Below are 23,495 nucleotides of genomic sequence, written 5' to 3'. Positions count from 1 at the left end.
TCTTAAAAAAGTCCTGTGACATGGGCCCTTTAAAGACACCTTATGTACAGTAAAGTGCGATCAGTATTATTGTGTGTATTATTAAACTTGTATAGTGGTCATAGAACAAACTGTTAATGGGATAGTTCACTGAAAAATTTAAATACAGTCATCATTTACTTAACCTCAAGTTGTTCCAAACTAGGGATGCTTAACGATTAATCACGATTAATCGATAGCAGAATAGAAGTTTTTGTTTACATCATATATATGTGTGAACTGTATATAATAACTTTGTATAAATAAATGCACACACATGCATTTATATATTTAAGAAATGTTTACATGTGTATATACATTTGTATATTTATTTATAATTTATATTATATATAATTATAAATACCTAATATATAAATATATTTTTTTTCTTATAATTATACATGCATGTGTGCATATTTATATATACATAATTATTATACACAGTTCACACACATATATGATGTTAACAAAAACTTTTATTCTGCTATCGATTAATCGCGATTAATCGTTAAGCATCCCTATTCCAAACCTGCATAAATGTCTTTGTTCTGCTGAACACAAATGAAGATATTTTGAAAATTGTTAACTAAACAGATCTGGGGCACCATTCACTTCCATAATATAATTTTCTCTCACTATGCAAGTCAATGGTGCCCCAGATCTGCTTGATTACAAACATTCTTTCTTTCTTTCTTTCTTTCTTTCTTCTTCATGCCATTCCAGCATCTTTGCTATATTCATGGCAAGAACTGGTTAATCCATACACAAGTCGATCCACACAAGTTAAACCATGCGCAGGTTGGGGAAGGGTAATTAATAATCTCCAATTCACCTAACTTTCATGTTTTTGGTCTGGAAACCGGAGTACCATGCAAACTTTACACCGAACGGCCATCTGACCTCAAACTGGGGACTGAGCCACTGTGCTGCCCACTGAGCCATTGTGCTACCCCCAAACATTCCTCAAATTATTTTACTTTGTATTCAGCAGAACAAAGAAATGTATACAAGTTTATATCTACTTAAGAGTGAGTAAATGATGACAGAATTTTCATTTTTCGGTGAACTATCCCTTTAATTTACTTGTGGTTAATGTGTATCAAGGCCTTTGCTTATAATATAGTCCCTGCAGGTTTACAGAGAAGTCTTGCTTAACCTTTGAAACCACTAAGGTTGTTTCTACCTGCCTGGTCTTTTATATTCTCAGTGGAATTTTTGTTGGTCTTGTTCATGAGCCACGAGAGATGAATGTTAAACCCTCTGGGCTTCAGATCAGTTTCTCAAGTAGTACTTTATTGTGTAATAAAAACCCTATTTTTTTAAACAGAGGTTCTGTCATAAATCAATGTTTAAATTTTCTTATGAAAATTATGCTTTAATATCCTTTTGATTTTTAGACACCAACAGTCCCAGCAGTCAGAGGCTTCCACAGACGCCCTGGAAAGGTATTGCAACCTATAATATGTAATCTGTATACATTTAAGTGCAATAAAATTAGTAGTACTTTACTATACATTTATTCAGTATAGAAAAAATGTCTAACGGCATGATTCAAACCGCGTTGTACCACTTGAGTACTAGTTTTACCAGCTACAGGAACACACACAAGAATAGCGATAAAATGTTTATTGTTAAATCCCATTTGCAGATTGTAATATACCAGCAAGCTCAGCTTGGGGGAGAGGCGTATGAAGTGTTTAGAGACATAGAGGATGCCACCTCGCTGGAACTTTCTCCAGTCATATCATTAAAGGTCGTCAGAGGATGGTAAGATCTTCCACTCGACCGCTTGATAATGATTTCATGTGTTATATAATAAGCTTACTCACGCTTCCTGTATTTTCATGTTAGCTGGCTGCTGTATGAAAAACCAGGCTTCCAGGGACGAACCATCGCTCTGGAGGAGGGGACTACAGAGGTAGTAAATGAGTGGGCGGAGCCGAGTGGAGAGGTGGGGCCAGATGGCATGCCACTCCCAACAACACCCATGGTTATCGGCTCTATTAGACTTGCACTGAGGGTGAGTACAACATAAGCCTGGATTAATTCAGGACCGCAAGAGTCCCAGTTACTACAAACAATTACTCAAAATACTAATATATAGACGGTTTCATTGGATGCACGTGCGTTGTCGCTGTTATGTGTCCGGACATAACTTCTGTTTGTTTAATGGTCTGACTAGTGGCTAAACTAAACTGGGGAACAAATACCTTGTCGAAAATAACAAATGTTTTGGTTTCCTAAAGACGAGGGGAGATGGTGATCATGGATCACCGCTATGTGAAGGGAGGTTTGGCAGTCGATCTGTAGCTAAGATTGTATGCATTATATAGTACACATTTTACACAGTAAAGTTAGCTCAGTGTAGTTTTTTATACGCTTTATCTATTATTTGAGCTAAGGTAATGTTGTTTATTTTGCTTATTATAAGAAACAAACTACTCTTATGTGGCATTCACACCAGACACGGAAGAAGCGACAAACGCAAATTGTGCGTTCCGCACGAATTGAGCATTGTCACGCGAAATGCGCAAGTTGAAAAATCGGAACTTTGGCAGATATCCGCGCCACGTAAACCAAAAAATCAGGAGCTTGCTCCATTAGTGACGTGATTACAAGGAGCGAGTGGAGTAACAGAAGCCCCTCCCATAAATTTTAGTTTTCCGTGTGAATGTCTTAAATCACTATAATTTCATGTGTGGCTTTCACGAACGAATGAACAGAAAGTTTTTTACTAAATCCTACTAAAACGTGAATTTGGTGACGTCACGTGCTTGCGTTTTGTGTGTTCAGACATCGCATAACATCTCCAACTACTGGCCTGGCATGCATAATATTCTGTATGCGAAAAACACAAAATGTACCTTTTACCTTCAGCTAACTTTTTCGTAATTTGCCCTGTCAGGACTACAGCCCACCAGCAATCGACCTGTTCACAGAGACGAATGGAATAGGCCGAATGTCCACATACTGTGATGATGTCATTGAGATCTGCTCCTACGGCATTCCTCAGAGTACCGGCTCCATTAAGGTCCACTCCGGAATGTAAGCGAGGCTTTGATCAAGTTAGAAATGCAGTTAATTAAAATTTTGGTCCAAATTCATATGCAAACAATTTCACAGCTTTGTAATAGCATTAATGTTGAACCTGAGGCAAATCTTCTTCTCAATGTTAAACTGAGTGTTGCAGTTATACAGTATGCTGAATGTTTGCTTGGGCATGAGAAAGTGGAAAGTTTTGAGGTGAAAGCAGTGACCTGTAATTATAGGTGACAGTCTCGGTGTATATGTGTGTATGTTGGAATGTTGTTGCCCTGCTGTTGTGTGTTGGATGGCGATGGTATTTCGGAAGTGTGTTTTTGCCTTGGCATGTTTGTTTTTTGCTAAAGCTGCTTGTTAATAATAGTTTTTTTTCCCAAATGAAAGTTATCTGAGTCAGGTCCTAACATACTAGCCAAAGCAATTTCAGAGTTTTCTTATTGTAGCTTTGTGTGTTTTTAGATGGCTTGTCTTCAGTGATCCAGGCTTCCAGGGTCTATTGGCTGTATTGGAGGAAGGAGTTTATCTCTGCCCTGAAGACTGGGGCTTCCCTACTGCCTTTGTTGGATCACTGAGACCTCTGAAAATGGTGATTTCATACTCCATGCACCTTTTTAGGGTGGTTTCATATTAGGTTCCATTGTCTGGTCCAAACCGGAGATCGATTGCTCCATCTTCCCTGCTGGTCTCTCTTCACATTATAATATTTTGTTCTTAACCGCGGTAAACTTGCGAGGCAGCGGCTATGAAAGAGAAAGCACCAAAATGGACAGAGTTAACTTCATATCCTCATTGTTCTTTATTTGAACCTTGGGCTTTGTTATCTAAAAATCAATATAGAAACCCACTTGTATCTTACTGCTGAAAAGTACTTCAATTGTACAAAAGAAAGCGTGCTGTTCACCCGATGATTGCGGAGGCAAGCAGAAAATGATCAGAAATTATGTTTACCAGCGCGTTCATATAACAAGCGCTTGTCATCAATGTTAATGAGCACAAAAGCGCTCGCACGCGTCATTAATAACCGTTCACTTCCATGATTAAGTTCATTTGAGTTCATATCATCACCGAACCATACACAACCGTACCCCAGATCACCCTTTTCAGGTGTACCCGCGAACCACACACAAGTTCGGAAAACAATGTTCACATCATCCAAACAAACCGAACTCTGACGTGAAATGGACCTGGGTGTGCACCAAAAGTGCTAATGTGAAACCCCTCTTTAACTCATTCTATCTTTTTTGTCGGTTTTTAAAGGCATAGTTTACCCACCCTCTTTTTTCCCATCCCTTAAGATTTTCTTTCTTCTGTGAAACACAAAAGGAGATGAAAGGATTTTTTCCTTGAATTAGAAGTGGATAGGGAGCAGACGAACCAGGCTCTTAAAATACAAAATGGCACCTTTAAATTATCACAAAAGTAATCTATACTAGTAGCTATAGTCTTTTGCCGCCATATGATACAGTAGCTTTGTGCATGAAACTAAAGGGAAGTTATTATCCATTGAAAATCTGGACAGTCATGGTAACCATTCATATTCAATAAAGGGAGAAGTTTACATTATATGACATTCTGCTATAAATAACTCCTTTTGTGTGTCATTCAAGGAAGAAAGACATGGATGTAGAGAAACATGAAAATGCATAAATGACAAAAATGTAATTTTTGTAGAGATGCACCGATATAACATTTTTCCAGCAATATGATAGCCGATTATTCAGACAGATTTCTGCAGATACCAATCGTTTGGTGGTTATATTAACTTGCAAAATGAAAATGCATAAATGATAAAAAAATTATTTTTGTAGAGATGCACCGATATTATATTTTTCCAGCAATTCAATAGCCGATTATTCAGACTGATTTCTGCAGATACAGATAGTTTGGTGGTTATATTAACTTGCAAAATGAAAATGCATAAATGACAAAAAAAAAATTTGTAGAGATGCACCGAAATTATATTTTTCCAGCAATTCAATAGCCGATTATTCAGACAGATTTCTGCCGATACCGATAGTTTGGTGGTTATATATTAACTTACAAAATGAAAATGTATAAATGACAAAAATGTCATTTTGTAGAGATGCACCGATATTACATTTTTCCAGCAATTCAATAGCCGATTATTCAGACTGATTTCTGCCGATACCGATAGTTTGGTGGTTGTATTAACTTACAAAATGAAAATGTATAAATGACAAAAATGTATTTTGTAGAGATGCACCGATATAACATTTTTCCAGCAATTCGATGGCCGATTATTCTGACTGATTTCTGCCGATACCGATAGTTTGGTGGTTATATATTAACTTACAAAATGAAAATGCATAAATGACAAAAACAAATTTTTGTAGAGATGCACCGATATTACATTTTTCCAGCAATTCAATAGCCGATTATTCCGACTGATTTCTGCCGATACCGATAGTTTGGTGGTTATATTAACTTGCAAAATGAAAATGCATAAATGACAAAAAATTATTTTTGTAGAGATGCAACGATATTACATTTTTCCAGCAATTCAATAGCCGATTATTCAGACAGATTTCTGCAGATACCGATAGTTTGGTGGTTATATTAACTTGCAAAATGAAAATGCATAAATGACAAAAAATTATTTTTGTAGAGATGCAACGATATTACATTTTTCCAGCAATTCAATAGCCGATTATTCAGACAGATTTCTGCAGATACCGATAGTTTGGTGGTTATATTAACTTGCAAAATGAAAATGCATAAATGACAAAAATTTATTTTTGTAGAGATGCACCGATATTACATTTTTCCAGCAATTCAATAGCCGATTATTCAGACAGATTTCTGCAGATTCCGATAGTTTGGTGGTTATATTAACTTGCAAAATGAAAATGCATAAATGACAAAAAATTATTTTTGTAGAGATGCACCGATATTACATTTTCCAGCAATTCGATAGCCGATTATTCAGACAGATTTCTGCAGATACCGATAGTTTGGTGGTTATATTAACTTACAAAATGAAAATGTATAAATGACAAAAATGTAATTTTGTAGAGATGCACCGATATTACATTTTTCCAGCAATTCGATAGCCGATTATTCAGACAGATTTCTGCCGATACCGATAGTTTGGTAGTTATATTAACTTACAAAATGAAAATGCATAAATGACAAAAAAAATTATATTTGTAGAGATGCACCGATATGACATTTTTCCAGCAATTCGATAGCCGATTATTCAGATTATTCATATTATGAAAATGCATAACACATAACTAGTGATGTTTATTTACATTTTCTATACACAGAGCTCAAATTCATTGTTATATTTCTTTTGATTGACAGGATATATCAACCATGACTCGTCCGATACCTATTATTGGCCGATATATCAGTGCTTCTCAAATTTTTTGGTTTAATTGTTATTTTGAAAGATTTGTAAACATGTAAAATGGTTTCTTTGCTTTTTTACAGGGTGAAATTAAGGTGGAAAATCCCAATGAAGTGAAGGTAAGACACCGATTATTTTAAGAATAGGTGTAGTTCATCTTGCTGAGAATTATTAAATGTGTAAATGCAACATGACAAGAAAGAAGAATAAATTTGTTGAAAGACATTCTGTACACCCTGGCAATAAAGTTACCTGTTATTACAGGTAGTGAAACAGTCAGGGTTATAGACCAGACTGAGCACGTCCAAAGGCAGGGTTTGTTTTTGTTCTTGGCATGTTCAGCCAGGGTTTATTTCTTTGATTTCGGAGCCCTGAACGTTCCAACACATTGTGTCTCATACCGCAGTCTGACATTAAGAGGTGCAGTCAGAGTTTTGGCTGTACTTGTTTCACTGGCGAGGACATGTCAAATGGAGCACAAATTAAATTATTCATGTGATTCTAGACCGAGGAATCTGTGTTGGTTTATAAAAAACTTCCTGAGGGCGATGTTTGACAAAGTGCCTGAGATTCCAGAACTCACATCAGACGGGCCTTGAGCAGTCTCGAGTGACAATGAATCAAGAATTCCCAGAATTCCAAATATGATGTCACTAAGTGTAAAAGCATCTCAGAGATCTGAGGCATTTCATATTTTATGCTAACAGAGGATAGTTGATGTGTTGATTTTGTTTAGAAGACACCTCCCATACAGTGACAAATTATGGGCCAGTTTCCCAGACAGGGATTAGACTAGTCCAAGACTAAAATAAATGCAAGAGCTGTCCAAACAGCTTGGACTGACATATCTTAAAATACATCAGTACTCTTTGTCTTGCCTCAAAATGCACACAAGTTATGTTTTTAGTAAGGCGTGTTTGTTAAAACCAGTTATATTTCCTTATTATACTAAGGCCTAGTCTTATTTTAAGCTAATCCCTGTCCGGGAAACCACCCCTGAAAGTCTTAATGTTAATGAAAGATGAGTTTATCTCTCTGTCTTAAATCAGGCAGTGCTGTATGAAAAGCCGATGTTCCAGGGCGAGGGCATAGAGATCGATGGAGACATATATAGCTTTGATGAGATTGAGTACCAGGAGAAGACTGCAGAAGAGGAGAGTCCTGATGATACCTCTGAAACGAAGAAGAGATTCAGTTCTGTCGGCTCATTGAAGATCCTGAGTGGCCTGTAAGTGTATTTATATAAGTACAGGGCTGATGTTGTAAGTACAGGATTACGCCGATGGTTTGGCCTATATCATCCATCAATACAATAGATCAAAATACTTTGTTGAGACGTTATTTGTGTTTTATTCATATTTGCTAGCTGGGTAGGCTACTCTGCGTCTGGGTTCGAGGGTTGCCAGTATCTTTTGGAGGAAGGAGAGTACGTGGACTTCACAGATTGGGGCGGACTGCAAGACGGGATGTTCTCTATACGTCCTTTATTAGCAGTAAGTACACAAGACTGAATTACAAAAGATTATGCGTGAGATTTGAAATAAATAATTAATGACTCACAGCAAGGCATGCTGACATCACTGAATCTGACATTTAGAAACAAAGCAACCCTGTGTTTTTGTGATGTATGGTGCTGTTTTATTGATAATGAGAGACTGGTTTTGTGTCCTGTAGGATTTTATGACTCCTCACGTGAGGTTGTTCAGAGAGACAGATTTCGGCCAGAGAGGGTTGAATGTGGACCTGCTCGAACCTGTATTCAACATGGAAGCCACCGATTTCGGCATAAAGACACAGTCGGTGGAAGTCCTCTCTGGCGTGTGAGTGACTATTTTTTTCTTTTACCTCTAAACTTGTTTTCTTTCTCAGGTGTCACCTTTATGTTTTTCGACACTTTTTTTTAACCCTTGTATTTAGGAGGATCGTAAATCTGTCATTTAAATGTTTACAAGCGTACTTGGCCAGCTGTCCACAAAGATAAAATCACACCAGAAAGATGTTTGTTTTCAGAGGTTCCTCATTTTCCAGCTCCCCTAGAGTTAAACATTTGATTCGTACCGTTTTGGAATCCATTCAGCTGATCTCCATGGCTTGGGCTAGCACTTTTAGCATAGCTTAGCACAATCCATTGAATCTGATTGGACCATTAGCATCGTGCTAAATAATAACCAAAGAGTTTGGATATTTTTCCTATTTAAAACTTGACTCTTCTGTACTTGCATAGTGTACTAAGACCGACGAAAAATTAAAAGTTGTGGGGTTTTTTTGGCAGATATGTTAGGAACTATACTCACATTCTGGCATAATAATCATAGACTTTGCTGCTGTAACCATCGGTCTTAGTACACGATGTCACTACAGAAGAGTTACGTTTTAAATAGGAAAAATATTGAAACTCTTTGGTAATTTTTGAGCGCGATGCTAATGGTCCAATCAGATTCAATGGATTGTGCTAAGCTATGCTAAAAGTGCTAGCGTCAGACTCAGAGATTAGCTGACTGGATTCCAAAACTGTAAAAATCAAATGTTTAACTCTAGAGGAGCTGGAAAGTGGAATGTCCCTTTAAGTATTTTAAAATCGGCATGCAATCCAATTTTACTTTGCTTAACGGGATGTGCCGGATGGAGGAGAAGAGTTTGAAAGGATTTGGTGAGGTCATCGGTAAACAAAAGCTATTTCTGAGGCCGAGCTATTACATTTTGATGATAGATTACAAAGACTGACATTTGTCTGGTTTTCAATAACGTATTTTAATAAATTATGCGCACGAACATGCAATGAAAGTAAACAGGGTACATGTTGTTCATGTTGACACATCACGGCCACATCGTAGGTTGTTAATGTGCGTCAGGTGTCAAATATCCTGAGGCATACAAACGTTATTTGCCTTATTGAAGACTTTTTAGTCATGATGTGGCCAACACACCCATTCTCGCATCCAGAGACGCACAAAAATGTTTTAAAACACACATGCATGCTCACATACTGTACATGTGTGCAACTCTGCTGTCTGAGATACAGATAAGATCAAAACTTGCTATTAACTAGTAGGTAAACTAGTCTGACTGTTTAACATCTGACTGCACACAGGTGGATAGCATTTGAGAATGCACATTTCTCAGGTGAGCTGTATATTTTGGAGAAGGGTCTGTATGGCAACCCGGCAGACTGGGGCGCACAGAACGGCAGGATTTTGTCTTTTCAACCTGTTATTTTGGTAATTGATTTATATTTGCTTATCTGAAATGATATCTATTAGATTGTATCTTATTTTTGCAATAAATGCCATAGATGTTTATCTTATTATTGACTTAATTTGTTTTATTTTTGTGTCTCAGGATCAAGCAGAAGATTTATCAAGATATAAGGTGAGTTAGATGCTAAATAATAACATACAGCCAGCTGGTTGTTATCGCAGAATAATTCCTGACAGTATAATCAAGACCCTTACGTGAAGCATAAATATATATTAAATAAATATATTTACACAAAATATTGATTTGATATGTTATTAGTTTTTTTTGTAAGAAATGCAAAGCATATGCAAGGGAAACTTTCCTAAAGACATTAAGCCAAGACACATTCAAACAAACAAGATAAACATGCATTTGGTTTAATCATATGTAAATATATTTTATTAATTATATGCGTATTTATATTGAATGTTAAGATGACTGGCAGGACCCGGATTAGGCTGTGTTATCAGTTTTAGGTGGTTGTTATCTGGGAATAACACACCTCAGAATGTCACCATTGGCCAATCAGAATCAAGCATCCAAGAGTGCCATGTAATAACAGATTATATTAGATATGCAGATATAATATGATTTTTTTTGTTGCACTTATTGTGGGGATTTATAGGATTTTCGTTTATGGGTTTCGTTTATGTACAGTACAAATTTTGCTATCTGAATAATATGCGCACCGCCAAATATTTGCAACCGTGCATACTTACATACTGTTCCTTTAAATCTTTTTTCTCTTATTGGTTCTCAGGTCCAGTTGTATAGCGAGCCAGGCTTTCAAGGAGACGTTTTGGCCTTAGACGAAAGTGTGGCGTTCCTGCCCGAGGATTTCCAACCCCTGTCCTGCAAGGTCCTAGCTGGGAGGTGGGAACATTTGTCATACAACAGACTCACTAGGATGTTATTCACAATTTGAGTGGTTTTAATCCTTGCCACTTTATTATTTGGTCAAGGAAGATATGATAGGGCAAAAGCACACATTTCCAAAGTGTTACAGAGTATTTAAAGAGAGTATTTTGCACTTCTCTGTTTGTGTGTAAAGCTGGGTGCTGTTCGACGGACCACAGTTCACAGATAACATGTATGTGCTGGAGGAAGGAGAATATCCAAATCCTGAAGCTATGGGCTTACTCAACTCAAACTGCAAAATCAGCTCTGTTCACACTGTAGGACATGTAAGTACTTGCCGCTCTAGTACCATAAAAGTTGCCCATGCGACGTCTTATGCATTCAAACAATAGCTGTGCCTGAGGAACAGATTGCATTGGAAGCACATGCACCCATACTGATTTATGTTTTATGTTACATTAGTTTTCTGTCTTTCTTCACTTCAGGAATTTTCTATGCCCTCTATCACTCTTCACTGTAAATCCAACTTCAGAGGGCGGAAAATCATTTTGACAGACGGGGCTTTGAACCTTTCCCTAGTTGGCATGAATGGGCGAGTCAACTCCCTATTGATCAACGGAGGAATGTGAGTGATTTCTGTTTAATTTTCAATCTTCCCTAGTACTTAAAAGTCCTGTGATAAAATTTGTCTATGCAAATGAATAATTGTTTTTCTTTTTTACTTGTGTGTGTGTATGTTGTCAATGCAGTTGGGTGTTGTATGAATACAGCAATTTCCATGGCCGGCAGGTTTTGCTCCACCCCGGTGAGATTGGTGATTGGAAGAAGTTTAAAGGATGGGACCGGATTGGTTCCCTGCGTCCATTATTGCAGGTAACAGTCTCTACAGGAAGACAAACTCTTGATTCTCTATCATTTAAAAACCTGTAACACCGCTGCCGGCAAAAGCATTAAAACAAGCTGTCAGGAGCTTGGTGGTAATGACGTTGATGTTGATTGTAGCTTAAGTTTTTTGAGATAATCTAAAAGTGTATGGGAAATATGAATGGGCTTTTTGGGAGAGGGAACCATTGTTCCGCTGACAATGACTAAAATATTTCACTTTTATAAGCTAAATATTTCATGTAACTCCACGTCACTGTGTCCCAATGTTATTACTGGGGTGTGTGTGTGAGTTCAATGTATTACAGTGGGGTGTTGTATTGTTTTGCTTGTACTGTAGGTGTGGACGTTAATTGTTTAGGAACAGCACATGTAAGTGTAAGGTAAAGTACATTAGTAATTCTTAAAGCTTCATATGTCTCTCCTTTCTGTTTTACGACAGAAACGTGTTTATTTCCGGCTGCGTAGCGCGGAGACGGGCTGCCTGATGTCTATCTCTGGACCCCTGGATGATATAAAGCTGGTTCGGGTTCAAGTGCTGGAGGAATCTGGGGGTCCAGAGCAGATCTGGGTTTATGAAAACGGACTACTGCGCTGCAAGGTATTGTGAATTTAATCAACATGGTTGTGTAAATGTATTGCTTTGTTAACTGATCCTGCAATTTTGGTCTCTTTCTGTTTGAAGATGGTGGAGGATTGTTGTGTGGAGACCTCTGGTGGATTGGTAATGGCAGGTGGCAGGTTAAGCATCTCACCCAACCCGGGCATGGACAATCATTTCTGGAGCATCACGGGAGATGGACTCATCAGGAACAACTTTAAGCCTGACCTTGTGATGGAGGTCAAAGGTGAGTTTATGTGGTTGTGTGGATGGATGAATAATTCGTAGATGCTTTTATCCAAAGCAACAGTATGTGTGTTTCTTGGGAGTCAAACCCATGATTTTTGAGCTACAGGGACACATTAGTAAAAGCATCAATCACTTGCAATGACTCATTTGGGTTCATGGTACAATTTGGTTGGTTGTACAGGGCGTCATGCTTGTGCAGGTCAATGTATGCAGATATGGGGTGTGTATGTGTGTTTCAATCAAAGAAGCCACACCCATATTTTGACAAATGGTGATGTCAGATCATATCTGTGTGATTTCTATTAGCGACTATACTCGATCTGCTTGGGCCCTCTCCCTACCCACATACATACCACACCATCCTGTTAAAGATATATTTGAATCTTACAACATGATGATAGGACTTTTATTATATTTTTCGGGCTGGTTTTAGCTTAATCCAGGACTAGGCCTTAGTCATATTAGGACATCTAAGTAGTTTTTATACACATACCTTACAAAAAACAATAGTGGTGTGCAAGTTGAGATATGTCAGTGCAAGATGTTTTAAAATTGAATCATGCATTTTAGTCTGGGGCATTGCATTAGCAGTGCAAAAGGTTGTGGGTTCGATTCCAGCAAACACACACACGTACTAATAAAACGTATAGCTTGTAATGTACTATACTGTTCAGCTTGTGGGTCTATCAGACTAGTCAAACTAATAAATCATTTAGTTGGGCTGACATAATAATCTTTGCGATGAAAGATCACTGTTGTATTGTTCATTTGTTTGTCCGTGGATTCTGAATGAGGTTTGTTTGAGGTTCAAATTACTGTGAAACTCGAACCAACCTGATGTCATTTAAGGATGCAAAAACCATGTAACCAGGTGGTGCGATACACCTTACCGAACAATTTTTACTGTACAACAGTTTGCATGTAAAGAAAAGGTTTGAGATGTATTTAACGTCATCTTTTTTTCTTCCAGGTGGTCAGCAATATGATAAAAACCAGGTGATCATTAATACCTTTGATGAACAGAAACCAAACCAGAGGTGGACTGTGGAAATCCTGTAAAGTTACTCCACAAGTCATTTCTGATGAATTTGAAGCTATTCTGCTGTCAGTCATGAATCAGAGACATAAATGAGACTCTTATACCAAGCTGGACCTTTGGATCTTTAAAAAGAAAAAGGTCTGAGCTTCCTTCATGAGCGATGTCTCTGTGGACAATAATCTTCAAGTCTATACGCTACGAAAAGACATTAAAGTGATGGATATGACCTGATGTGCTGATCATAGTTTCAACCCGTCCCACTTACATGTTTAATCATGCGACTTCAATGCATTGATACGACCACAGTGGGGCGCTCTAGCATTACCATGTATTTATGTGCACTTTAGGTGACTCTTAAGATTTATGACCCTGGACCACAAAACTAATCATAAGTCACACAGGTATATTTGTAGCAATTGTATGAATCAAAATTATCGATTTTTCTTTTATGCCCAAAATATTTTGGATATAAAGATCATGTTCCATGAAGATATTTTGTAAATTTACTAGCGTAAATATATATTTTTATATATATATATTTATCTCACAAAAGAATATTTTTTAAAACCCTTAGATTCCAGATTTTCAAATATTAATATCTATCTCTTCCAAATATTGTCCTATCCTAACAAACCATACATCAATTAGAAGCTTAATTATCCAAATTTCAGATTATGTATAAATATAAATTTTGAAACATCACCCTTATGGCTGGTTTTGTGGTCCAGAGTCACATTTTAGTTTTTAGTATTAGGCTGCTGACTGACTGAAAGCAAACGTGGGACCATTTTTACTCAGTGCGTGTTGTTAAAGCTGTATTTCATCTCTCATTATGCTGATCTGGCATCAGTTCACATGCTGACATGTTGGTAACTGATCATAGAGTAGCTGTTCAGTCATCAGAGTATTTCTTTATTTTCTTTACATTTTTTTCTAAAAAAATAAATAAACTATTCTCAGTGTTGCTACGTCCAGATTTCCAAAATATACCGTTACATTTTTTTATTGTTTTCTTTGGCCTATTTAAATTATGCAAATGCAAAATAAAGACACTGTGGTGACTACAGTAGATGTTTTTAATTTAACAACTTACCAGACAAAAACGTTTTTACATTTATAAAAGACTATTGTTTCAAACTATGGATCCAAAAACCCTGTTTGTAACCACAAAGACACGGCACATCCGCCACAATAACGCTCATTCTTTCAGGTTGCCATAGTTACTCTTCCTGGTCCTTGATGATGTTAACCACAGTTTTTCCCCTTGCGTGGCCCTGCTCCACCTTCTGAAAGGCATTGGGCACCTGAGCAAACGAGAAGACTTCCTCCAGCACAGGTCTGATCTAAAAACAACATGATGAGGAGATGAATGAAGTTTAGTTAGACTTGAAACAATTTATACAGGGCACAACTTGACTTAGACACTTTAAAAGGTGAATTGTGTAGTAAAATGTCACCCTAATTAAATTGAATCACACATATATATGAATATAATGGAATATAAATCGAATCCTCCATATCATATTTGTAGGCACTTCAGCGTTCATACATTAGGTAGTGCTATTGTATAGTTGGGTGTAATAGTGTACAATATTTTGGGTGTGGCGTAGTGGTTGCAGCTCAGGGCCGGTAAACAGAAAGTTGCCGGTTTGACCCAAAGAGCAAAGCACAATCTGTCAAACAACCTTTTACCCTTGAGAAAAGGTTGATCTGAGGGATGTACATCGTGGTAAAAGTTTCCATTGGGCCTGTGGGTTTCTGGTTCAATTCAAAGGAAAGCTTGCTGGTTTAGATATAAACAAGTTAACCAATTCAACTCTGAAACTACTAATCAACAAAAATAGTACAAATATGACTATTAAAAATAAATAAATACAAATTTAATTTAAAGACAACCTTTACATAATCATGTTTGCTAAGATATATCTCTGTGACTGCAGTCTCTCAGATTACCAAACAAACACAAGATATGCAGGCACAACAGCACAATGTTTTAGATGAACTTAACTATCAGATACATTTCATTATGTTACCTTTTGTGTCATTCAGTATCAGATTTTTTAGACTTTACAACTTCATTGTTGGTTACATGCCCAGATAAAAATAAAATGTACTATAAATATACCCAAATACTAGTACATTTGAGTGCATTGTTATTAATATACTAATTAAAAGTATAAATGTGACCCTGGACCACAAAAACAATCATAAAAGTAGATTGTTTTTAAGTTAAGATTTATAAATAATCTGAAACTGAATAAATAAGCTTTCCATTGATGTATGGTGTGTTAGCATATGACCATATTTGGTAGATATATAGCTATTTAAAAATCTGGAATCTGAGGGTGAAAAAAATCAAAATATTGAGAAAATCGCATTTAAAGTTGTCCAAATAAAGTCCTAAGGAACACGTATTACTAATGAGAAATATTTTTTATATATATTTACGGTAAAAAAAATGTAAAAAATATCTTCATGGAGCATGATTTTTACTTATAAAAATATAATTTTAATCCATACAATGTATTTTTGGCCATTGCTACAAATATACTCGTGCGACTTATGAGTGGTTTTGTGGTCCAGGGTCACAATTCTACTTCCGTAGTACCATAGTGCACAAAAAAGTCCTAAATACCAGTAATACTTAAACTGATTTTATTGGCTTAGCTAGAGCCAGGACTAGGCCTTAGTTAAATTAAGATGTTTAGGCATCTTCAATAAACATGCCTTATAAAAAGACTGGTTTGTATCTTGAGACAAATTAACAGCACTTGCATATTTTAAGATCTGTCAGTGCAAGTTATTTTCAGTCGAGACACCTCAAATATGTCTTTTAGTCTAAAACTAGCCTTAAGCCTTGTTTGTGAAACCGGATGATAGTGTATTGAAATGAATGGTGTCTCAAAATAGCACAGTTGGGTACACTACATGTTAAAGGAGTAGTTCACCCAAAAATGGTCCTATTGACTTGACCATAGTATTTTTTAATTCTATTATGAAAAAAATCAATGGTCCCCATTTTTTGGGTGGACTACGCCTTTGAGTTTATCTTAGAGTAATTTTTGTATATTAAGTACATAATTAATTAATGATAGTATGTTAGTGTATGTTAAAGCACTTTTTTAAGGACTCGGCTGTTGTTTAATCTTTACACACTAATGTTTATTGTCTCTAAGCCCTTTTGCTAATGAAGCGTATTCATTGACATGTCTGTCTTGTTTATATGTCTGATATCAGATCTATTCTTAACACGTGCACGAGGTAACTAAAGATTTTTCCACTAACCGTTTTGGAATAAACTTTAGCAACTCAAATTGAGAATTCATTAAAGCTCAGTCAAATGTAAAATGAATGAGAAATAGTTTTGACTCATTAAATGAGTACATTCATAAAGACCCCAAAACTGTACCTTTCCAGCATCAACCATTTCACTGATGTCATCTAATGTAGGGCCACTTGGAGCAAAGAAACCCCAGCGATAATGCACTCCTTTCCTGAGGTGCTGAGAGAGAGAGAGAGAGAGAGAGAGAGAGAGAGAGATCAATAACCAACCTGCATATTTTGACCTGACTGATAATTATTAATTTCTAACCTGACTCATATTATTTCAGTAATTCATTTTCACTGATTTATTCATTTATGCCACATGCACCGCAACGTTTTGCACCTGGCTTTCACCGTACATACAGACATACCATGCGTATGGTTTCAAAGCACAAGGGTTTTGGTTTGTGAGTCCAATGTAAAGAGAAGGGGTGTAGATTTCCGGCTGAACCTCAAGTACAATGTTTACTCATCAAACCAGACTTGTACCCACATGCATATTTAAAAAAAAAAAAGCTACCAAAAACCACAAAACTAGATTGAAATCTTAATAAAATTGTGTACGCTGCCATTTCTTACATGCAAAATTTATAACAGATAGGACTTTATATATATATATTTACAGTCTGCACAGTCTGTAAACAATACAACACAACTGTGTGAAATGTGTTTAATGTGTCAAATGTCTTATAGCACTTCAAGAACTGAAACTAATTCTTGGCAAACAGTTAAATCTATTGAAGAATCTTGTACTTCTGTAACATACGATAACAACTGTAATGACTCATGAGTATATTCATCCTAATCTAAGTCAAATGTCAAATTTCATGACTTTCACGGAATAAAAAGCTGAATCTTCATGACCTATTTCCAGGATGCCATGAGCCTGGATAATGTAGTGTACACCGCAAGTTTATAAAAATGAAGCTTAAATGCGTGAAATGAATAAACAGTGCTAATAAATAGCTATTTAAAATGTAGTCAGTGGAGTTTTGGACCCGGAAACGGTGTCCCTTTGGTCACAAGTTAAAGGCGGGGTGAACGATTTTTGAAAAACACTTTGGAAAAGGAAGTCGGGCCGAGTACCAAAACACACTTGTTGCAATCAGCAGTAAGGGGCGTGTCTACTAAACTACATCGTTGCCTGGGTTGCGTATGTGTCTATCAAAGCAAGGTCCAGATTTTATTGGGGTAGGGGCGTGTTTAGGTGATTGCAAATGTCAACATTGGCTTTTAGAAATCGTGCACCCCGCCTTTAACAAGCAGATTACATTTTGATAAATGGATAAACTCGAAAGCACCTCGGGCCGCTCTGATCACAAATGCTGAATATTTACAATCAGAAATCCTGTTGTGTGAGGGAACCCCGAGGACAGTATGTTTGACACACATATTGTCACGTAGAACGAACCGATACCCAATCAGAAAGCGCCCTGATGAAAGACAAAACCATAACAACCATGGTGCAGCAGGCACAGTCCAAATTGAGATGGACATGTAAAAAGGCAGTCCACTGTATTAATGCAATTTTTTTATGCCCACCAGAGACTTTACAAAATATCAGCCAGATTTCTTGTGTTCTCATGACTCACATTGTTTGTAAAGTTAATCATATGGTGCGCGATGTGCTGTCATGACCACATAGTGACACTTTACACACTATAGGAACAAACGTGTTAAATCATATATATTTTTTCATCATGTTTGTGGTCTCTCACATTTTGAAAATCTTAAAAGATTTAAAAAAATCTTTTGGTGTGACCCTAACTAGTAATGGAATATTGCACAGATATTTAAATACTAATAATTTAAAGTGCTGCAAGAATTTGTCAATGATAATTAAAGAATGCAGCATTGTAGTCCCGTTTCAAGTTATAATACGATCCCATGCAGAAATCTGATATATTGGTGTTTTATTTCATTCAATGTTATTTCTGTGTGGGAAATAAACTATTTCCCAGCGTCTTCCCCATTTTTACCTCTCTAGCGAATCGTGTCACAAGTGCCTCAATACTTATGGGAAAAAAGAGTAAAGGTTTATGAGGTATGTGGTGACATTTTGGGTGGGTGGGGATATTTTCTTTTAATGATGCCACGCACTTTCACTACATTCGGTTTCTTTTTCCTGAAGCTTCTTGATATTTTAAAAGAAAGAGCAGTTTTAAAGTAACCCTACGATGAATCACTATCAGCTTCTATTTTGCCCACACCTACATCTGAAGCACGAAAAAGTCATGGATATTAACCGATAAACCACGACAATGGAAAAAGTCTGTCATTGCATTGATTTAACAATACTGGTTTGAAACCCAGCCACCCTCATATAGATGTTTCTTCAACAACACATGAAGGTTCTCACCTTCAGCACTTTGCATGCCACGGTGACTCCGGTCTGCATCATCCCATCTGCGAGGCCCAGTTGGTCTGTGTTGTGCAGGAATGGTGTTACTAGTGTTACATATTTAGCTCCGTTCCAGGGTTTCAGGAAACCCAGCGCCCATTTTTCTGTATCCCCACCAATGTTATCTAATATCAAATCAAACCTGTGGAAGCAAGAGATAAAAAAGACCTTTACATTTATTCATTCAGCAGATGCTACTGTACAAAGCAATTTATAAGTATATAACTATGATTTTGGGTTTAACTGACTTCTGTAAAGTTTGTAATTGCTTTTCGACCGGTCCGGCAGTGTAGTCCACAACATCATCGGCACCCAAATCTCGCACCAGCCGCTCAGCATTCTGGGAACATGTTACGGTAACATGGGCGCCCCAGGCCTTCACCATCTGTAGAGAGGTAAAAACCAAATTACAAATTTGATTTCATACTGGATCATTTACAAATTATTGTTATTACTATCATCACCTGTATAGCAAAGGTTCCCACACCTCCGGATCCCCCAAGAATAAGAACCCTGAATAAGGAAAAACAAGTTTCCATTACAACCAGATTCAAAACGTCTGCACATTTATAACATTTCTAAAGTAAAAACAAACTTTAAAACCATTATCTAAACTCTTTGATTTTTTTGTTTAGCGTGATGCTAATGGTCTAATCAGATTCAATGAATTATGCTAAGCTATGCTAAAAGTGGTACCGCCAGACCCGGAGATCGGCTGAATGGATTCCAAAATGGTAAAACCCAATTATTTAACTCTAAGGGAGCTGGAAAATAAGCCTATTTTCAAAAAAGTGGAGTGTCCCTTTAATCTTTGTACAGCGTGTGGTGAATGTGTTAGCATTTAGCCTAGCCTAGCTTTTTAACCTTCATATTTTCCCTATTTAAAGACTGTTACATAAGTAGTTCCACAAGTAAGTATGGTGGCACAAAACAAAACGTGGCAATTTTAAGCATATAAAAATACTTCCCCTTTCGTTCAAACCTGCGTCAAGGTTGCCCGAGGTCGAAGTGCTGCAAATAAAGCGCTCTTCCGCCATACAAGATAGTTCTCATTTTTGTATCTGTTTAACAATGGCCACACTTTATTTTGTGCCACCATACTTACCAGTGTAACTACTTATGTAACAGTCTTTAAATAGAGAAAACATGGAAGTGTTTGGTGGCTTCTAAATTCATCCCTGTTTGGATCCTAAGGAATGAATGGGGCTAGGCTAAATGCTAACACATTCACAACGCGCTGTACAAAGATTAACTGGACGCATTGAAAAAAGATAGGGATGTATTAATTCGTCTAAGTTGAGGTAAGAACATAGTAAAATATAGAAAAACGGTGGTGTTTTCCTTTAAATACCAGTGAGTACATTTAAGTATATTGCATTTGTGCTACCTGTAAGTGTATACTTATTAAAACTAAACTTTAACTTTATTAGTACTTTGGTGCACTTAAATAAAGTATACTAAATACCCCTAAAATGTAAATTCATTTTGGTGCATTGAAATAAATGTGTGCACGCTCTGATGTTCTTAAGAAGCAGAAGAACTTAGTGTTTGAGAACAGTACATTTATATTTGTACTTAAATAAAATGACTTTTAGTTCCCGTTTTTCATCTTTCATAGTTGACTTATCTAATTGTGTTACTTGCCGTTTCTTAGCACAGTTGTCTTTGTTTAAGCCTCCCGTGTTGACGATTGCAGACCAAGCCGTTGCAGCCACATATGGAACCGATGATGCTTCAGTATGATTCAGTGATGTGGGCTTATGTGAAACCTAAATCACACGGATAAACAATGTATTTTTAACAAACATGTGTTTGCTGAACTACACTACAAAATAAAACTAAAACAACATTGCTGGTGGTGGTCTAATACTTTGTACAATACTGTGTACGTGTTTCAAACTAGAAACTTGTAAATGCTTGTACTTATTTGCAGTTTTTTTATCTATTAAACTTAAGTGTGAATATTATTTACCTCATTGGCACTGAGCGCAACAAACTCCGCCAGACCACCCTGCTTCCACGGAGGGATGGCAGCCCACACCTGACAGAAGATAAACAGATACTTTAACAAATGATTTTCTTCCTAAAACATCCACACTTCTTTCATTTAATTTTCCTCTACATTTATTCCACTTAACTCTCTTTTTTTTTACAAGAAAATTACAATATTGTATGCAATTTTCCATAATGGACTGCTCCACACCTGATCTCCTGGTTTAAAGTAGTTCACATCTAGCCCACACTCCATGATCTCTCCAGACACTTCACGTCCGAGGGTGAGAGGAAACTCACTGCCTGATTGGTTGATGTTCAGTGGGTCACGTTTCATGGCCATAGTAGCTGCCCCATAACCACCTAAAAGGTATATATCATTAATCAAATATACTAAGACATACTAAATAAATTTTTTTGTATATTATACAAAGGAGGATTGGGGCCAAGCTAAAATAAAAAAAAACATCTCGAGATCAAAGTCATTATAATGCGAGAATTATCTAGTAGTTTTTAAAGAAAAATGTCAGAAATAAATAAAATTGCGAGATAAAGTTATAATATTCCGAGAATAAAGTTAATAAACGAGAATAAAGTTGTAATATTGCGAGAAGAAAGTCAATATAACGAGAAGAAAGTCGTTATATTTCTAAAATAAAGTCAATATAATAATAATTAATACTTTGAGAACAAAGTCTATATAACGAGAATAATGTCGTAAGTCATAATATTGATTCTATTCTCGAAATATTACGACTTTATTATCATTATATTGACTTTATTCTCGCAATATTACAACTTTATTCTCGTTATAGACTTTGTTTACAAAATATTACAACCTTATTATCGTTATATTGACTTATTCTCAAAATATTATTACTTTATATCATTATATTGACTTTATTCTCAAAATATTATGACTTTATATCATTATATTGACTTTATTCTCACAATATTACTGCTTCATTCTTGTTATATTGACTTTATTTTCAAAATATTAAGACTTTAATCTAATTATATTGACTTTATCTTGGATATATTATGACTTTATTATTATAATATTGACCTTTTCTCCAAATATTATGACTATTATGATTATATTGACTTTATTCTCGCAATATTACGACTTTATACTTGTTATATTAACTTTATTATTAAAATATTATGACTTTATTGTAGGGATGCACCGATAGGATTTATTTGGGCCGATACCGATTTAAACACTTGTATAAAATACTATACAGTTGGTCTATTAGCTAGTTTATTTCTGCATCAAATAATTTTTACTGAACATGGATTGGATCTAATTAACATTCAACTGACCAACATAATAAGAGAGGCACAAATTAAGCTAAAACAAATATAAGAAGACAACATGACAACCTTCAAAGGTGGTTTTTGCTACATTAACACACAAGCAACTCATTGCCTTTATGCGGTTAATAAATAAACAATCGGTATCTGCCTTTCTCGTGCTATTGCCGATATGCCGATGGTTTCAAATTCATCCGATAAATATCGGCGGCCGATACATCGGTGCATCACTACTTTATTGTCATTATATTGACTTTATTCTCACAATATTACGACTTTAATACTGTAATTTGCCTTATTTTTACTTTAATCTCCAATAACTACTAGTTAATTCTACCAGTATAATGACTTTAAACTCAAACATGTTTTTATTTTTATTTTAGCTTGACCCTTATCCAAAATAGTGCGTGAAAATAGTAAATTTACAAAGTAAAGTGTATTTTAGTGCACTTCTTTTAGCTGGGGTGTTTAGTCATATGTGTTCATCTTTCACAAACCTGTCCCTACATGCTTTGTCATTTATTATTTCAACAGAAGCCTTGGCTTGTTTTTACATGACTTTACATTGAATAAAAAATAACCATGGTTCTACTATAGTAAACGTGAATAAACCGTGCAATTGACAGACTTATTCTAATTTATATTATGCACTATGCTATGTATTATGAATTTGTGATTTATATGGTTTGAACTACAAATTTCATAGTTAAAACTATGGTTCATTGTAGTAAAGGCGCTGTCACGTACCCCTCATGCTGATGTCGATGGGGTTTAAACCCGCCGCGTGCACCTTTACGATCACTTCATTGGGATAGTGGATGATAGGAAGTGCCGCATTTTTGGTGAATCTCAGCACGTCGTTTTTCCCGTACTTGTCAATGACCCATGCGGCCATCACAGTCCTGCGGGATGCGGAGAAACTGAAACTCCTAACATTTCCTCCACGAGCCGTCAGCTTGGACACCAACAACCACCTCCTGCACATGAGATGCATCTTCTAATGTCAGCAGCACGATTAAAGCATTAAGATTATCATAATAAACCCTATCACCTCATAATTACACAAAGTCGGAAGCACATCGCATGCCCTACAAAAACTAAACAAACCGAAGTGCTTGAAGTGAACTTTCACATGACGGGTTGAACCAATCACAGAGCGAAACGCTGC

General features: G+C 36.3%; 2 protein-coding genes across 3 annotated transcripts in view; one reads left to right on the top strand and one right to left on the bottom strand.

Annotated features, from left to right (window-relative positions):
• The window catches only part of crybg1a (crystallin beta-gamma domain containing 1a), a 50,700-nt gene extending 36,338 nt beyond the window's left edge, over window positions 1-14,362 (top strand). For both annotated transcript variants that reach the window (XM_065267404.2, XM_065267405.2), the window contains 18 exons: window positions 1,416-1,463; window positions 1,667-1,785; window positions 1,870-2,038; window positions 2,924-3,063; window positions 3,520-3,646; window positions 6,514-6,549; window positions 7,480-7,658; window positions 7,797-7,923; window positions 8,105-8,250; window positions 9,522-9,648; window positions 9,770-9,799; window positions 10,428-10,540; window positions 10,719-10,851; window positions 11,011-11,150; window positions 11,275-11,398; window positions 11,850-12,008; window positions 12,093-12,255; window positions 13,228-14,362. In XM_065267404.2, coding sequence (XP_065123476.1) covers window positions 1,416-1,463; window positions 1,667-1,785; window positions 1,870-2,038; window positions 2,924-3,063; window positions 3,520-3,646; window positions 6,514-6,549; window positions 7,480-7,658; window positions 7,797-7,923; window positions 8,105-8,250; window positions 9,522-9,648; window positions 9,770-9,799; window positions 10,428-10,540; window positions 10,719-10,851; window positions 11,011-11,150; window positions 11,275-11,398; window positions 11,850-12,008; window positions 12,093-12,255; window positions 13,228-13,316 — 2,169 coding nt within the window. In that variant the 3' untranslated portion in view covers window positions 13,317-14,362. The remainder of the gene's footprint in view (window positions 1-1,415; window positions 1,464-1,666; window positions 1,786-1,869; window positions 2,039-2,923; window positions 3,064-3,519; window positions 3,647-6,513; window positions 6,550-7,479; window positions 7,659-7,796; window positions 7,924-8,104; window positions 8,251-9,521; window positions 9,649-9,769; window positions 9,800-10,427; window positions 10,541-10,718; window positions 10,852-11,010; window positions 11,151-11,274; window positions 11,399-11,849; window positions 12,009-12,092; window positions 12,256-13,227) is intronic.
• Window positions 14,355-23,446, bottom strand: rtn4ip1 (reticulon 4 interacting protein 1). Its single transcript, XM_065267407.1, has 9 exons — window positions 23,075-23,446; window positions 21,225-21,376; window positions 20,994-21,062; window positions 20,666-20,790; window positions 19,486-19,534; window positions 19,270-19,406; window positions 18,980-19,163; window positions 16,706-16,798; window positions 14,355-14,639 (listed from the first exon to the last, which is right to left on the bottom strand). The coding sequence occupies exons 1-9, from the start codon at window positions 23,319-23,321 to the stop codon at window positions 14,517-14,519; spliced, it is 1,179 nt and encodes a 392-aa protein (XP_065123479.1). The 5' UTR covers window positions 23,322-23,446; the 3' UTR covers window positions 14,355-14,516.
• Window positions 23,447-23,495: the final 49 nt, after the last annotated feature.

Source organism: Paramisgurnus dabryanus, chromosome 17 (assembly GCF_030506205.2).
Source record: "Paramisgurnus dabryanus chromosome 17, PD_genome_1.1, whole genome shotgun sequence".
Classification (NCBI taxonomy): domain Eukaryota; kingdom Metazoa; phylum Chordata; class Actinopteri; order Cypriniformes; family Cobitidae; genus Paramisgurnus; species Paramisgurnus dabryanus.
This window is presented reverse-complemented; position numbering and strand designations above follow the sequence as displayed.

What these genes read in the sequence shown, in the direction of transcription:
- rtn4ip1 (XM_065267407.1), bottom strand. Translation starts at nt 23,321, where the DNA reads ATGCATCTCATGTGCAGGAGGTGGTTGTTGGTGTCCAAGCTGACGGCT. An exon ending in CAATTACAAACTTTACAGAA is followed by an intron (nt 19,164 to 19,269) that starts GTCAGTTAAACC and finishes TTGCTTCCACAG; the next exon opens with GTTTGATTTGATATTAGATA. An exon ending in AAATGGTTGATGCTGGAAAG is followed by an intron (nt 14,640 to 16,705) that starts GTACAGTTTTGG and finishes TGTTGTTTTTAG; the next exon opens with ATCAGACCTGTGCTGGAGGA.